This window comes from Carettochelys insculpta, chromosome 20 (genome assembly GCF_033958435.1).
Source record: "Carettochelys insculpta isolate YL-2023 chromosome 20, ASM3395843v1, whole genome shotgun sequence".
Lineage (NCBI taxonomy): Eukaryota > Metazoa > Chordata > Testudines > Carettochelyidae > Carettochelys > Carettochelys insculpta.
In genome coordinates this window covers 10,003,921-10,018,158 of record NC_134156.1, presented here as the reverse complement: position 1 = coordinate 10,018,158, position 14,238 = coordinate 10,003,921, and the positions used below count along the sequence as shown (strand labels likewise).

At 54.0% G+C, this 14,238-nt stretch overlaps 1 protein-coding gene across 4 annotated transcripts in view; it reads right to left on the bottom strand.

Annotated features, from left to right (window-relative positions):
- Positions 1-11,530, bottom strand: part of XYLT2 (xylosyltransferase 2) — a 30,678-nt gene extending 19,148 nt beyond the window's left edge. For all 4 annotated transcript variants that reach the window (XM_075014692.1, XM_075014694.1, XM_075014693.1 and 1 more), the window contains exon 1: positions 11,344-11,530. In XM_075014692.1, coding sequence (XP_074870793.1) covers positions 11,344-11,478 — 135 coding nt within the window. In that variant the 5' untranslated portion in view covers positions 11,479-11,530. The remainder of the gene's footprint in view (positions 1-11,343) is intronic.
- Between the last annotated feature and the right edge of the window lie 2,708 nt (positions 11,531-14,238).

The following is a 14,238-nucleotide window of genomic DNA, read 5'->3' as shown; positions in this document are numbered from 1 at the left end:
GCATTGGGTTAGAGCAGGGGGGTGGGTTGGGGTGCCTGGCTCGGGGGAGGCAGGGGGCATTGGGTTAGAGCAGGGGGCTGGGTTGGGGTGCGTGGCTCGGGGGAGGCATGGGGCATTGGGTAGAGCAGGAGGGTGGGTTGGGGTGCCTGGCTCGGGGGAGGCATGGGGCATTGGGTAGAGCAGGAGGGTGGGTTGGGGTGCCTGGCTCGGGGGAGGCAGGGGGCATTGGGTTAGAGCAGGGGGGCTGAAGCACCTTAAACTCAGAGTCTTCATGGATGCACAATAAAGCAGCCAACACAGATGTACCATATCTATACAGATACATATAGATAGATAAATACAGATACACAATATGTGGCTCTTGCATACTAGCTGCAGCTATTTTGGCTCTTAGCCTGTACCTGGCTGGTCATCCTGGTAGAACTCATCACCTTATGTGGGGCTGGGAAGAAATCTTCCCCCAGGGCAGATGAGCTGAGATCCAGAGGGGTTTCCTCCTTCACCGGCAGCATGGGGCGCTTGCTGGTTTGAACTAGTAACAATGGATTTTCTGGAACCTTTCGATGGAGATTTGAGGACACTAGTGTCTCAGGGCCTGCTGCTGCTGTGGGCAGGTGAGGTGCCACAGCCTGTAACGTGCAGGTGCTCAGAGGAGATGATCCCTCCTGGCCTTACAGTCTCGGCGTCTACACGGGGATCACACTAGCTACCTCCCCCCAAAGAGGGGCTGGGAGGCTGCGTTCTCGTACTGTGTCCTGGAAGATCCCCAGGTACAAAGCCCCAACAAAGGGTTATTATTGTACCAATGGGTGAGCAGGTCCGGTACTTGGGCTCTGTGCCTAAAGTGCGTCTGTGCTGGATAAGACCCCGTGTGCTTTCATGGTGCTTCCTCTCTTGAGGCACATTGGCTCACAGGGAGCCGGGTCTGAAGGGGAACTGGGATCTCCGGCCGCTTTGAAAATCCACAGCGCCAGCTCTCCCCAGGAGCCGAGCTGCCGAATAAAGGGCAATGTTAATGACGCCGTTATTTCTGTCACGCTGGCTGATTCGCAGACACGGCTTGGCTCTGGGGAGAGGAAGGACTCAGTCCAGGACGCAGGGGAAGTTTGGTGGTAAGAACAGGTTTGAATCCAGAACCCCAGCAGCCTTTCTGTGTTACAACATTAGCAACTGTCAGAGGCAGCCTCCAGCCCAGACAGCTCACTGGGCCGATCTGGAAGGGCCATTCCCAGGGGAACACTCCAAAGCAGGAGACTGCAGGAGCCTGGGGGTTGCGATAGGCTGGACAGAATCTGGAGGCTGGAGGCCAAGTGAGGGGCAAGGTAAAGGGATGTCAGTACAGGGAACAGTCAGTGTAAAAAACACCTCTGTTGGCAACACTTCTCGTGCCAGGGAAATGACAGATTGTGGGCTGGGCTCCTGCTAATTCTCCCATCCATGGACAGAATAAATTTTGTTATGTGCACCGAGGCATGTATGGATGTGCACCACCAGACAGACAAACACGCTGCCGGCGCTCTGCTAATCAGCTGGGGGAGCACCTGAATCTCTCCTGGGTGGCTGCCCCAGAGCTCAGCTGACAGGGAACAGGGATTGCAAGGGGGATGCAAAATCCTGGTTAATTGGTTGAAGGGTTTAACAGTAGGTAAACGCAGCAGTTAACCAATTAAGGAGGGATAAGGACTCGCAAGCGCACACCCCCACCCTGCCCACAGCACATGGGGGACCAGGGCTGCTCCAACCAGGCTGCAGGGACCCCCCCCCGTGGCGCATCGGTTCTCTGCCCACGGTGCTGATGCAGATGAAGGGCACTTCAGCACTGCTGGAGCAGCCTCGGATCCACTGCCCCAGGTGTGCCGTGGGTGGGGGGGGAGGGCAGCTGGGGAGGCTGCTCCAGCCCGGCTAGGCTGAAGCAGCCCGCCCAGCAGCTCCCCTCCGGCCGCTGCAGACAGGGGGCTGCTCCAGCTGCGCAGGGGTGTCCCCCGGAGCAGCCCCCTACTGGCACCGAGCCGGGCATTGCTCCAGCTGCTTCTGGTTAACCTGCACCGACCCCAAATGCAGGTGTTAGAGAGAGGGAGCAGGTGACTCAATGACCACCAACGTGCAAGGGGCGTCACAACTGGAGACAGCGGACACGCTTCCTGTGACTCCTGTAGGCCTATGGGCACTGCTAAGCCGTTGGCTGGCACACCCCACGTCTGCAGTGCCTGGACGACACCTCAGGCTGACCCACCACAGCAGCTGTCGGGGCATTAGGGCCGTACTAACGGCTACACCTCAGTGTAAGGCCAGGAGCTCTGGTCTGGCTGATCAGGGGAGGGACGGACAGCCTAAGGTGAGCCCCAGGCACCCCTGTTTGAAGCTGAGAGTCACCCAACACTGCCTCTCCCCCCGCAGAGGGGCACAGGAGACCCAGAATGCAGGGGGGAGCATGTAAGGGCATTGCTTAGCCCAGGGGTGTGCAAAGGGGAGTGGTGGTGAAACTTTGTACGTGGGAGGCAGCACAATCAGCTGCTGGGGCTCGGGCTCATCCATCTCATTGAAAGCTTGAGCTACGGCCCCGTTTTTACGCCTGTGTAGTCCCATTTGTAGGCTGCCACAGCAGGTTACAGTAGCCTAATGGAGGGCACATACGCTGGCAGTTGCGCTTTCGTGCTCCCAGGGACCTAGGCCCAGCAAGGATCAACCTGCAGCAACGGTTTAAGCCAACACCCGGGGCTAATTAAGCACCTGCAGCCAGTCAAGGCCTGTGGAGCCCTTGAAAAAGGCTTCCCCGCAGACAAGGAGAAAGAGGGTGGAGCAAGGAGGCGGCAAGGGCTGTGAAGGAGAGCCCCGCACGAGGGGAAGGCTGCTGGAGCTACAGGAAAAAGGTACCAGGGAAAGAGTCTGGGGAAGTGGCCCGGGGGAGTGGGGGGAAGCTGTTGCCCTTTTGGCTGAGGGAGACAGCCCCTCCAGCAGCAGCTGGGTCAGAACCCGGATCGACTGGGAGGGGACGGGGTTCCCTCCAGACTGCCCCATGCTCCCCAGGACAGCTTGGGGGGAGCAGGACTTCCCCCATGTATGACTGTGCCTGTGATGAGCTGTGCCCTGCCTTGGAGGCAGAGGTAAAAGGGGCCCAGTGAGCCTCTGAGGCATTACCTGAACCACCCCAAAGCACAGGACCCACGAGGGACTTTGTCACAAGACTGATTCATGAAGTTTTTACTTTCTACTGACATATTCTTACAGGTGCCAAAAGGGGATTTTTTTTCCCCTCATATGAATATAACCAAAATTTCTGTTGGTTTGGATTACATTAGACAGGTGTGTGTATGGGGGGGTGCTCATTGCAGGGATGAAAGTTTGCTCACCCTGGCTTAGTCAATGCACCGGTTTATCACGCAGGCAGGAGATTTAAATTACTTCCTGCAAGCAGCAGCCATAACACCTTCCTTCCGCAGCACAGTCACTGGGAAGGGGCAGCCCTTGGGAGATCAAGGTGCACAAAGGTGGGGGCATAAACCCAAGCAGCTTCCATGACCTGCTGCACATGCGTCAGGTCCTACATTGGGTGAAGGAAAGTCCCGTAGCCTCCCTTGTAACAACAGACCATTCAGGGCAATAACCAGCTGGAGGAGTGAGACGGCCTCTCAGCCATGCACGGATGAGTGAGATCCAACTGGTCAGTTCTCACACACGTTTCTCCGCAATGCTCTTTGAGTGAGACCAGCGTGAGCCGGGCTTAAACCTCCCCATCTCCCACTCCAAGCATGCACAGTGGGGAGTCCAGGCCCGGCAGAGAACAGCTGATTAGTCATGGCACAGGACCATTTGTTCCAGGAGTTAAAAACCTGTTTGCTCCCCACAAGAGCGGACAGTCTGGGAGGCGACTGACAAGCTGTGCCACACTCTGGAGCAGGTGCTCTGGAGGGATCACCTCCAGGAGGCCAGTGAGAGCGCTGGCACTCAGCAGGCAGGGAGGGAGACACACCTGGAGCTGGCTTGGATGAGGGGAAGGCAGAGGAATGCACGCAGGATGGGTTTCAAAACGTCTTGCCCAGACCGGCTTTAATTTCACTTTTTCCCTCCAAGGCATCAGGAGCAAAGCTGCTCTGTTTACTCTCAGATTTGAGCTCCCAGCAGCATCTGTGGAAATATCTGTTCCCAGCCATGCCCCCTTCCCGCTTCCACACCTGGGCCCTGGGTACCACCTTCCCACTGCTTACACCCTTGAGCATGAAGTTGGTTTTCGTACGACACGCGCTTGAGCCCTAGTGATGTAGCTGGGGGGGAGATCTTGCTGAGACATATGTTCACTCTCCCCACCCCCATTTCTTCCCCTCCTCCCATGCTTCCAGCACAGAGCGCATGAAATGCTGTCACCTAGTTACGGACGCATTCGGCCCTCCAGATAGAGCCTGGCTCGACACTACCAATGTGCCCAGCTCGCCTTCCCAGCACAGGCTGAACCTCTCTAATCTGGAACTCTCTCAGCCGGCAACATCTGTAATCCAGCATGATTGTAATTAGCCAGACGACTACTTATCATGCGTGTGGCCAAGTTTCCCGTGGTCCCATAAAGTTTGTTTACAGCCACCAGTCCTGACTCTGTGTTCTGTGCTGTTATTTAGCTGTAATTTACCCCAAATGTCTTCTAAGAGCCTAGTAAGCAGTGGAAGTGTTGATAATGCTGCTAGAGAACATTGACCTCCTGTGATCCAGCAAATTCTCTCATCCAGCACCTGTGAGGTCCAGAGGGTGCCAGACAAGGGAGGTTCAACCTCCAGAAGAAGCAGCCAGTTAATGAACCCAACAGTCCCTAACTATTGCACTATACTGAAGTGGTCTGTCTACCCCTACCAGCAAGTTCAGAGGAGGAGCTTACTCCAGTCAGTAGGAACGTTCAAATGGTAACTATAAAAACAACAGGAAGGCCTGTGGCACCTTACAGACTAACAGATTTACTGGACCACAAGCTTTCAAGGGCAAAGACCCGCTTGGTTAGATAACGGTAACTGCTAAACATACCAATAAGCATAAGGATGACTGATGGGCTTAATGGTTAACCGGCCCCCACCGGAGACTTTTGGCAGCGGGATCCTATTGGTCCCTCTAGGGACGGGGCTGCCCCAGCCACAGCCAGAGGTCACTGATGGGGACCCCGTGGCTGTGGCAGGGCCAGGCAGCGAGCCCACAGTTTAAACAGTTAAATAACCATTTTAATGTCCCTACCACTCATATCGCTCCACCGTATTTAAAACTTCTGCAGAACTTTTGGCAGATTTCCCAGAACACGGCCCCTGATACCAGCAAGACTGGTACTCTGAAAGCGCTGACAAACCAAGAGTCTCTCAGGCACGTTTCTAACACATCTCTTGCTAAAGTATCTATAGGGCACCTAGCGAATCCCCAGTGGCATGGTAACTGCCCACAAGGGAGCTTCCTCCTTTTTCCAGAGAGGCAAAAAGATACAACCCTGGCAAAGAGACTAAGGAAACAAATAGCTTGTTTCAACTTGTTACTTCAAAGAATTGATTTTTTTTCCCTTGTCTCATTCCCTTCTGATGATCCTGAGGAAACAGGAAAAGGAATAATCACTCTGTTCCCCTTTGTCTGTCCAGCCTAGTTGCATTCTTTGGGAAGTGGATGGTTTCCTACAGTGTATATGTCCAGCACCTGATCCAACAGGTCTTGGATCTCACTTGGGGCTCCTAGTTGCTGCTTGAATAAGACAAGATAATTACAGTTTTTCAAAAACTCCTGACATCGGTAGCACAACTGACTTCTGTCCCTCCCGCTTCTGGGCTTGCCTGGTCTGTCATATGCACCCCCACGAGACAAGCTGATATTGGATAAGGACTGAAGACCCAACACAGAACATACTTACTAGCCCAGGCGCACGTGCTCAGATAAAAGTCCCAGACCTGCCCGAGATCCACGATCCTCATCTTTTTCCACAGCTTGTGAGTTCTGGAAGCAGAACCACTTGTAGGTGCTCAGAGTAGGGGAGCAATTCAATTCCACTCTGCCTTTCTTCAGGCAGTTCACAAACATGTCATGAGACAGGCTGACAGAAGCTGATGCAGAAATGTTTGTAGAAATGGTCTTTAGCAGTTTGAGATTTAAAGGACAATGGTCAGCTTGGAGAAGCATTTGTAACCACCCTTCCTCTCCTGGATTACAAATTCCAGCTTGGTTTAAAGACATGCTTGCTTTCTGATTTAATTTACTTGTTGCCACTGAAGGCAACTGCTTATTTTTATTTTATTTAGTGTGTTTCATTCAATTTAGGCCAGGAAATCAGGATTGGTCCATTTTGCATTTTAAGCATCCTGTGATTTTATAGGAAAAATGACTTCCCCAGGAGAATGAAGCAGCATTGGAACGCGTCACCTAGAGAGGTGGTGGAATCTCCATCCCAAGAGGCTTTTAAATCCTGGCTTGGCTGGGATGATTTAGTTAGGGTTCATCCTGCTTTGAGCAGGTGGCTGGAGTTGATGACCTCCCGAGGTCTCTTCCAGCCCTAGGATTCTAGGATTTTGTTGCACTTGGGTTGCAGCCACTACATGAAAATAACTAAACACAAAGGCAGTGCAGGGAGGGGAAGGGGGAAATCACTCCAGAACTAAAATCCAATGCTGACTTTTTTTCCAAAGCTGCCAAGGGCATTTGGAAGCCCGAGTCCCTTTCACGTATGCAACTCCGAACCCCCAAATCTTACACCTCAAAGGGGCTCAGCTGTCTCTCTCTAAAAGCAAGCTCTCTGCAGAAGAGCTGTGCGATTCTTGTACGTGCACTGACAGCGGAGGACATTTGACAAGGGGCTGTTCCTGACCTCACTGGGCTGGGTGTGATACAAACCCCTTATGCACTCCAAGCTCAGAGTCCATTTGAACTGAGGATTACCAAGCCAAGAGGGAAGATTAAATAAATGAATCAGACAAAATGGACCTTTCCCAAAATCACAATTCCTCCTCCACATTTATGAGGATATTCCGCGGCTCATGCAAACCTTCCTTTCATCCAAGCTTCAACCCGCCTGCAGGGGCCACCCTGCTGCCAACCTGCGTGACAACCTCCCTGGTAACCAGCTGGCAAATAGCTCAGTGGTTAGAACACTGGCCCTGTAAACCCAGGGCTGTGAGCTCTATCCTGGAAGGAACCTTTCAAGGGTCTGGGGCAGGTCAGATTTTTATAAAAATCTGCCAGGGACGGGGATCAGTCCTGCTGTGAGGGCAGGGGACTGGACGAGGTCCCTTCCAGTTCTGTGAGATGATGAAACGTGTATGCACATCCCAGGGCAGACTGTGACTTTAAGAGGGATACTTCAGTTACGTCTAAACGGCACTTTGGAGGAATCCCAACCCCGAGAGCGGTGCGATGCCCATAGAAGGACACGTACTTGAGTGGATTAGAAGATCTGTGGGCTGGGAATGTATCAAGGAGCTTTGCAGGGGAGGGAGATAAGGTACAGGGCTTTTCATCTCTAAACCTCCCATTTCCATATGGCCCAGGAGAAAGGAGCTGGTCTTGGCCCTTTCCTAACCGACAGATACAGTCAACACAGCAATACCTTGTGGCTGGCCCCTGCATAGAAGCCAAGCACTGCATGTACTACAGAGGCTGAGTTAACTTCTCAGTTGCTCCCACCAGGGCTGAGAAAGCACAGGAAAGGCAGCAGCTGTTCTCAGTGCTGTACCGTACCTCTTCTGAGACCTGGTGGTCACAGTGTCAACCAGCCCCTTCCGTGAGCCCAGTAAGTCTCAAAGAGAGAACCACATGGCTCTGTGGGATGCTGCACGCTTGACTCGATGCCAAAGGTCCTCACTCAAGGGGCACTAACACCCAAACAAGCGATCAGATTCCTGCTGTAGCCACTGAGCTTGGCTGCCAGGGATCAGCAGGAAGCTGATAGGCTGGGATCCCCGTCACAAGCTAGCGGACAGTCACAGCACCGGCTCACTTGTGTTAGTCACTTGGAGGTTAGGGCTATTTCCCACCCTAAGCAAACGCTATGGGAATGTCTTGTTGGGCTGCCCTTCCGCCCTTCTTCCTTCACAGCTGCCCACCCCACCCCCCGCCCGCCAGTGGGTGGAAAAGACGCAGCCCCGGACCTGTAAACAGACAGACAGAGCAAAGGACAGTGGTCCTATTCTGTTTGCGTATTGCATCTCCAGCGGAGACCTTCCGCCTGTTCCGCATTTAGCGTTTCCCTCTTACCGCTGCGGCACCGCCTCTGACAAACAGAACTACAAGAGCCAGGAAGGACAGAGAGAGGAAACACACATTGAGGGAAGCTTCCTGCCAGAAGAGCCACAGCTAAAAGCAGCTGCTCTGAGAACAGCTAGATGATACGGCAGCTAAACTTGGACTCATCCTGGGGCACGTTGGTTTGAGTCTGGACTTAGGCTACAAACGGTCAATCCTGCAGCTGCAACAAATAGCCGCAAAACGGTCCTTGCAGCTTTCGGCTGGAGCCCCAGCCGAAGCAATGACCCCAGAGGGAAAGGACGAGGCTGACAGGAGCGACTAAACACTTCAGGTGTTCCATGGCATTTTGTCGAGCCTCCAAAGCCAACAAAAACTGGTCCACGGCAGAGGTGGGCAGGGCCAGCACTACTGGGACAGAACGTTCGCCAGCCATTGGCAAACAAAGAAGTTCTCATCGACTAAGCAGCTAAAAGGAACTGTATTCTCCAAGCCCCTCAGGTCTGCAAAATTGGCTGGTAACTGTAGCAGCACAGAACCTCCTGGAAGATTTCTGTGGCTTACAGCTTTGCCAGAAATATTTTTGTATTCTGGCTCTTTCCATGCCAGTCACAGTCAGGGAGTGCAGAGGCATGTGAAAATGAAATGCTGTTTTTTAAGGAAAGTTAACTCAACTCCTCTGGAACTTGCTGAGAGATTCAGGGTTCAAGCAAAGGCGAGGGGCTCAGTGGTCAGCTTTTGCTTCCTCTGAACCAGACCACCCGTCCTCTGAGATCAACCAAGCCGAGCCGACAGCATCTCACGCTTCCTGAAAAGTCGCCTCAGGCATCAGCAATACCTGCCCGTTTCCCACGCTGATTTGGGGAAGGGATGTACGGGACTCGGGTAAGTTCTGATGTAATATAAAGGCCAAGGGAAGAGAAGAGGCTGCAGGAAGGAATGGAGATGACGTATTTCCTGTACCCTTTTCCAGAAGGAAAACCAGAGACCGGACATATTAACACCAGGGTGCTCGCAGAGTGTTTTACACACCTTAGATAACCGTGCAGATGGCAAAGCCAGCTCTGAAGTTCTGGAACTCCTGGTTTCCATTTCTGTCTCAAATTCTCTCCCCTCTCTCCTGCCCTGGCATCCAATGTCTTAGTATCAAAGGAGATTTTTAACATTTATTCCATAGCTTCAGAAGGTCCATAAGGCCCTGAAGCCACTTGGTTTTCTGGCGCGTGAAGATGATGATGCATGGGAGGTGCAGCTCAGGATGGGGGGTGGAATCTTCACTTCCTGTCCACACTCCTCTCTAATCAACCCCCAGCATTTACAACAGGGCACACATGGCTGGAAGTTAGGCTGCTGGGTGCGTGACATTTGAAGCCATGCCTGCTCTCCCAAAATACTTTGCTCCTTGCATCTCTCATGGAACATCTCAGATCCTGCAGCTATTTCTGCATCTCTTCCCAATGCTTTAGGACAGCTGGCCCAGTCTTTGTTAGGCCCATGAAACACTGTGGAGTTCTGGGAAACTTCCCCTGCACTCAGCACCAGAAAAGGGACTATCCCCAAAATAAAGGTAGAATCCTAATGCCCCAGATATATTACAGCTGTCTCCTTTCTCTTATCTCCAGAATGCAGCAGTAGGCGACCAGGCTCCCCAGTTCACACCCTTCCTCCTGGGGGTATTATACAATTATTCAGTCTGCTCTCCCCCAAACCGCCTCATCCCAGATATTACCACTAATTACACAGGACGCTCAATGAACTCAGCACTTGTAAAAGGTGTTGTGATCCACAGACAGCCTGTAATCATCCGTAGAACAGGAACACGGAAGACAACAAGTACAAGCCCTCTGTCATGCTAACCCAGCTAAGCTTCAGCCTGGCATCTAAAGGAGGAAGAAGGTGGTTAGGTCTCTGTAGCCCATACAGTTTTAGGACTCTCAACAGATACAGTCAGCGAGGGGCTCAGTGGTCAGGCAGACACTTGGCTGTAGAAACTACACTGAGACCAAAAACTCAACCCCAGGTGCATGACAGATACTGGATTTGGTCACAACTGCCCTGATCTGGGTTTGACCAGCTATAACAAGCAGAGACTTAATCTGCATGCTCGTCATAAGCAGACCCATATGAATAAGAGACCTAGAGGTCAAAACCTGCAAAGGATGAGACTGTATGATTCAGAGACCTGGGATTTCTAATACCTGCCCGCTCAACACATGACCTTGGGCAAACCAATTCACCTGCCCTTGCCTCAGTGTTGCCATACATCAGAAGGGGGCACAGGGGCTTATTTGCCTTCATAACACAACTGGAATGTCTCAGAACATAGAAGTGCTGGTTACTACGACACCATCGTGATGCATGCGTGATTCCTTCTGAGATCAGCCTCTCACAGCAAGATTCTTGGTGACTGTCCCCCTTGATTCAAAGATGTGAGAGTCCAAGTAAGGGTGTATTAACAACCCTGGCCTTCTATCAGAGCCCTGAATTATGACAGTCTCACTACATAGATCCTCTATCTTAACATTCCTCTGGATCAGACTTCCTGAGTCTTAATTTATCGTAAGGCCCCCTAGATCCTAATACACGCCCCTCCACCAGCCTCTGGATGCTACCCACCCCTAGCCAGGTCCCCCTCACTCATCCAGATTCACCACCCACCACAGCACACCCTCAGATCTGAATGCACAGCAGCAGCAGCACCCCATCTAACACCCCACACCAAATGCCCTACAGCAAGTTTCCATATTTGATGCCCCAGATCCTAATGTATGGCCAATGACCCACACCAGAGCTCCCAGACCCCTACGCACTGAGTACCTCCCACCCCTGGGTTAGACCCCTGTCTCCTAATACCATGCAGCACATATTCCCAGGTCAGGGCCCTGAGATGCTTACGCACTGTGACACCCAGCCAGCCCCTAACACACCAACAGCGCTGTGACCCCCAGCCTCCTGCAGGCCCACCCAGCCCCCCAGGCAAGACAGCCCCAGCCCTGCAGCCCCCAGGGTACTGTCTGCCCCCAGCAGGCACCCCAGATCCCAATGCCCGGCCCCCCTCGCCCACCCCAGCGCACTGTCCCACCCCGCCCCAGAGCTGACTGCACCCCCAGCCCCACACCTGCCCCCTTCCCGCGCCGGCTGAGCCCCCCGCCTTACCTCCCCGTGGTCGTCCTCCTCCAGGCTGCTGAAGCTCCACACCACCAGGCCCTGGACGAGCAGGATGGCCAGCGCCGTGCCGATCGCCAGCTTGTAGCGGCGGGCCAGCTTCTGCACCCGGGCGCTCGCCACCATCTTCGCTCCCAGCGGCGGCGAACGGGACCGGCCAGCCCTGCAGACCGCGGGGGCGCGCGCGTCCGGCGGCGGCGGCGCGCACGCAAAGGGAACGGGGGGAGGGGCACGTGCTCCTCCCCCAGTCGGGTTGGGCGGGCGCCGGCTGGGCCCTGGCGGGGCGGTGTGGGTGGATACATTGTATCACCCCCGGGTCCAGGGACAGGGCTCAGGTGGGGCCTAGCCCGAGAGCCCTGTCCCGTCCCGTCCCAGCCCACATGGACCCCGGGGGCAGCAATTCGTAGAGCCGCCATCCCTCAGCCCTCCCCATCTGCTCACTAGTGGGGGGCGTTATCCCCCCTCGTGCTCCTGGGGGGTCCGCCTGCCCCTCATCCTCGGACCTTCCTACCCAGCCCCCTCCCTCCACCCCCCCTCGTCTGGCTTCCCCCCCCCCAGCCGAGCCAGGGGTGCCCTGCGCTGTCCAAGGGAGCGACTGCCCGCCCCCGTGGGCCGCACCTCCCGTTTCCTCGCCCGCCGCCCCGTGGTGGGACAATCCACCCCTGGGCCCACCGAGCACTGGGGCTGTTGCTCTGCTTCTCCCGCCATTGGCAATGAGTGCAGGCTGGGGGGCAGACCCATCAGTCCCTCGGCAGTCATTGCTCATGGGTGGGGAAGCGGCAAGGTGGGGGTGAAGCAAAGGCAGGACCTGGAGCATAGGGAGGTGTCTCAGCCCTGCCCCGGGCTGGGGGCTCACATGGCCAGTGGCCTCCTCTACCCCCGTTCACCAGTCACTTCTCCCCTGCCCACAGCCCCACAAAGTCACATGACTTTCTTGCTAGCCTTTTCCTGGCAGTGGCTAAAGTGGCCACCTACGACACCGGGGAGAGGAGGGTGGTCGAGGGGGTGCTCTGCGACTGCGGGACCTATTTCTGCTCCTCTCTGCTCTCAGATGTCAGGACAGAGTTGCTCCAGGTGATGCCTGCGGGCTCCCTAGACAACGTCAAAGAGCAGCGGATGCTGACTGAGGTGCGCTGCCCAGGGGCCCTCCCTGAGAGCTTGTTCTGAGCCTGTGGCTCCCACTCTCCTTCCTGTTATTCCTGAGTTGTCCCAAGAATTCATCTGGATCCTGGGGCTAGTGGTACCTCCTGCAGGGCTGGGGGCAGGCAGAGATCCTCTGGCCAGTGTCCACTGGCTCCACAGACAGCGTTGAGCAGCAGTGGGGGCTGTCCGGGGGTCTCTGCTCGGCATCCCTGCCTGGTTCCCTTGTTTTGAACCTGTAGCCTGCACTGCCATCCTGTTTTGTTTAGTCCCGCAAAATCAGTTGGGTCCTGGGTCCAGTAGCCCCTCCCCCTAGGTTGCGGGAGATGCCTAAGCCCACCCATTTCCCAGAAGCCAAAGAGATGCTGCTCTGAAGCAGAGCAGGCCCTGCCCTTTGCCTGCTGTGTTGCTGTTTTCTGCAGCTCCTGCCCCCATGGTAAGTGCAGCTGCCACCTTGCACCAGGCCCCTTAGTATTTTCCAGGTCCCATCCCTTAGGGGAGGGGCTTGAGGGAAGGGGTTCAATGGGGACAGGAGAGGGTAGAGCATGACCAGTGGGAAGGGGTGGAGTGGGAGTGGGACAGGGTATGGGATAAAGGCAGGGGGTTGTCCCGGGCCCCAGATCCCCTATGGGTGGCCCTGCTTAGTGCTTCCCTAAACAGAATTTGCTGTAAGCTGAGCACTTGGGCAGCAACCTAGGAAAGACTCAGGAGCTGCCCAGTTGATTAGCAGAATGCCTGCAGCTGGCAACATGTGTTTCTATTGGTGGTGCGCATCTGCACATGCCTTGGTGCACATAACAAAATTCATGCCACCTAAGGATGTCAAAAATTAGAGGGAACACGGTGCTGGGGGCATGTTTATTCCCTGTTGGATAGGGGTAGTTTTAATTGCACCTGCAAAATACAGATGTGTGTGCTGTTCTCTGTATTTGCTTGCTTTCAGCTTAGTCTTCCAAGGCCTGCTTTTCATAGCCTCTGCGGGAAAGGGCGTGTATGGAAAGGTCATTGACTGGCATCCCTGCTCTGTCCTTTTCCCCTCCCTCCTCTGGTTCTAGTTGCAGCTACAGAATAAGGTTCGTATGCCTTAAGATTATCCCTTGTTACACAAAGGTGTGTTTAATTGCAGTTGAAGAGTACGTGTTACGCTTTGCAATACCTTGAGTTTCCCAGTCCAGCTGAGGGGCCTATGTGGGAATAAATGAGCTGCTCTTTTTTCTCTGCTGTTCTCCCACTGGGAAGCTTCCCAGATGTGCTAACCGGGCTTTAATTAGCGAAGTGCACCACTGTACTGCCTTTCATCGCCGCTAACCAATGGAAAATTGAGCCTTAAGGTGGCCCTGGGCCAGCAGGTTTTCTAGCCTAATTTTAGTGTTGGCAGAGTGAGACGGGGTGATGTACTGTACACAGTCTCTAAATAAAAATGTCTCCACAGATTACTTCAAGTCCAGGGCAGTGGATGTGACTGTATTGAATGTTTTAATAATGTCATGGAAACGCTTGCAAAGACTGATATACCTGTGTATGATTTCACCCTTCTGGACTTCAGATGTGAGCAAGGGTCCCATCTTAGCCACAGCTGTCATCAGCTGAGAGAATGTATAGCAGCACTCAGATCTTAAAATAGGGGTGATTTCTAACTGTCTCATCAAAATACATTGCTAGACAAGTGTTAATTCAGAGCCCTTATGGCCACCCCCCACTATGGCTTGTGTTGTGTGTACACACAAACACAGACTGCTGCATGTG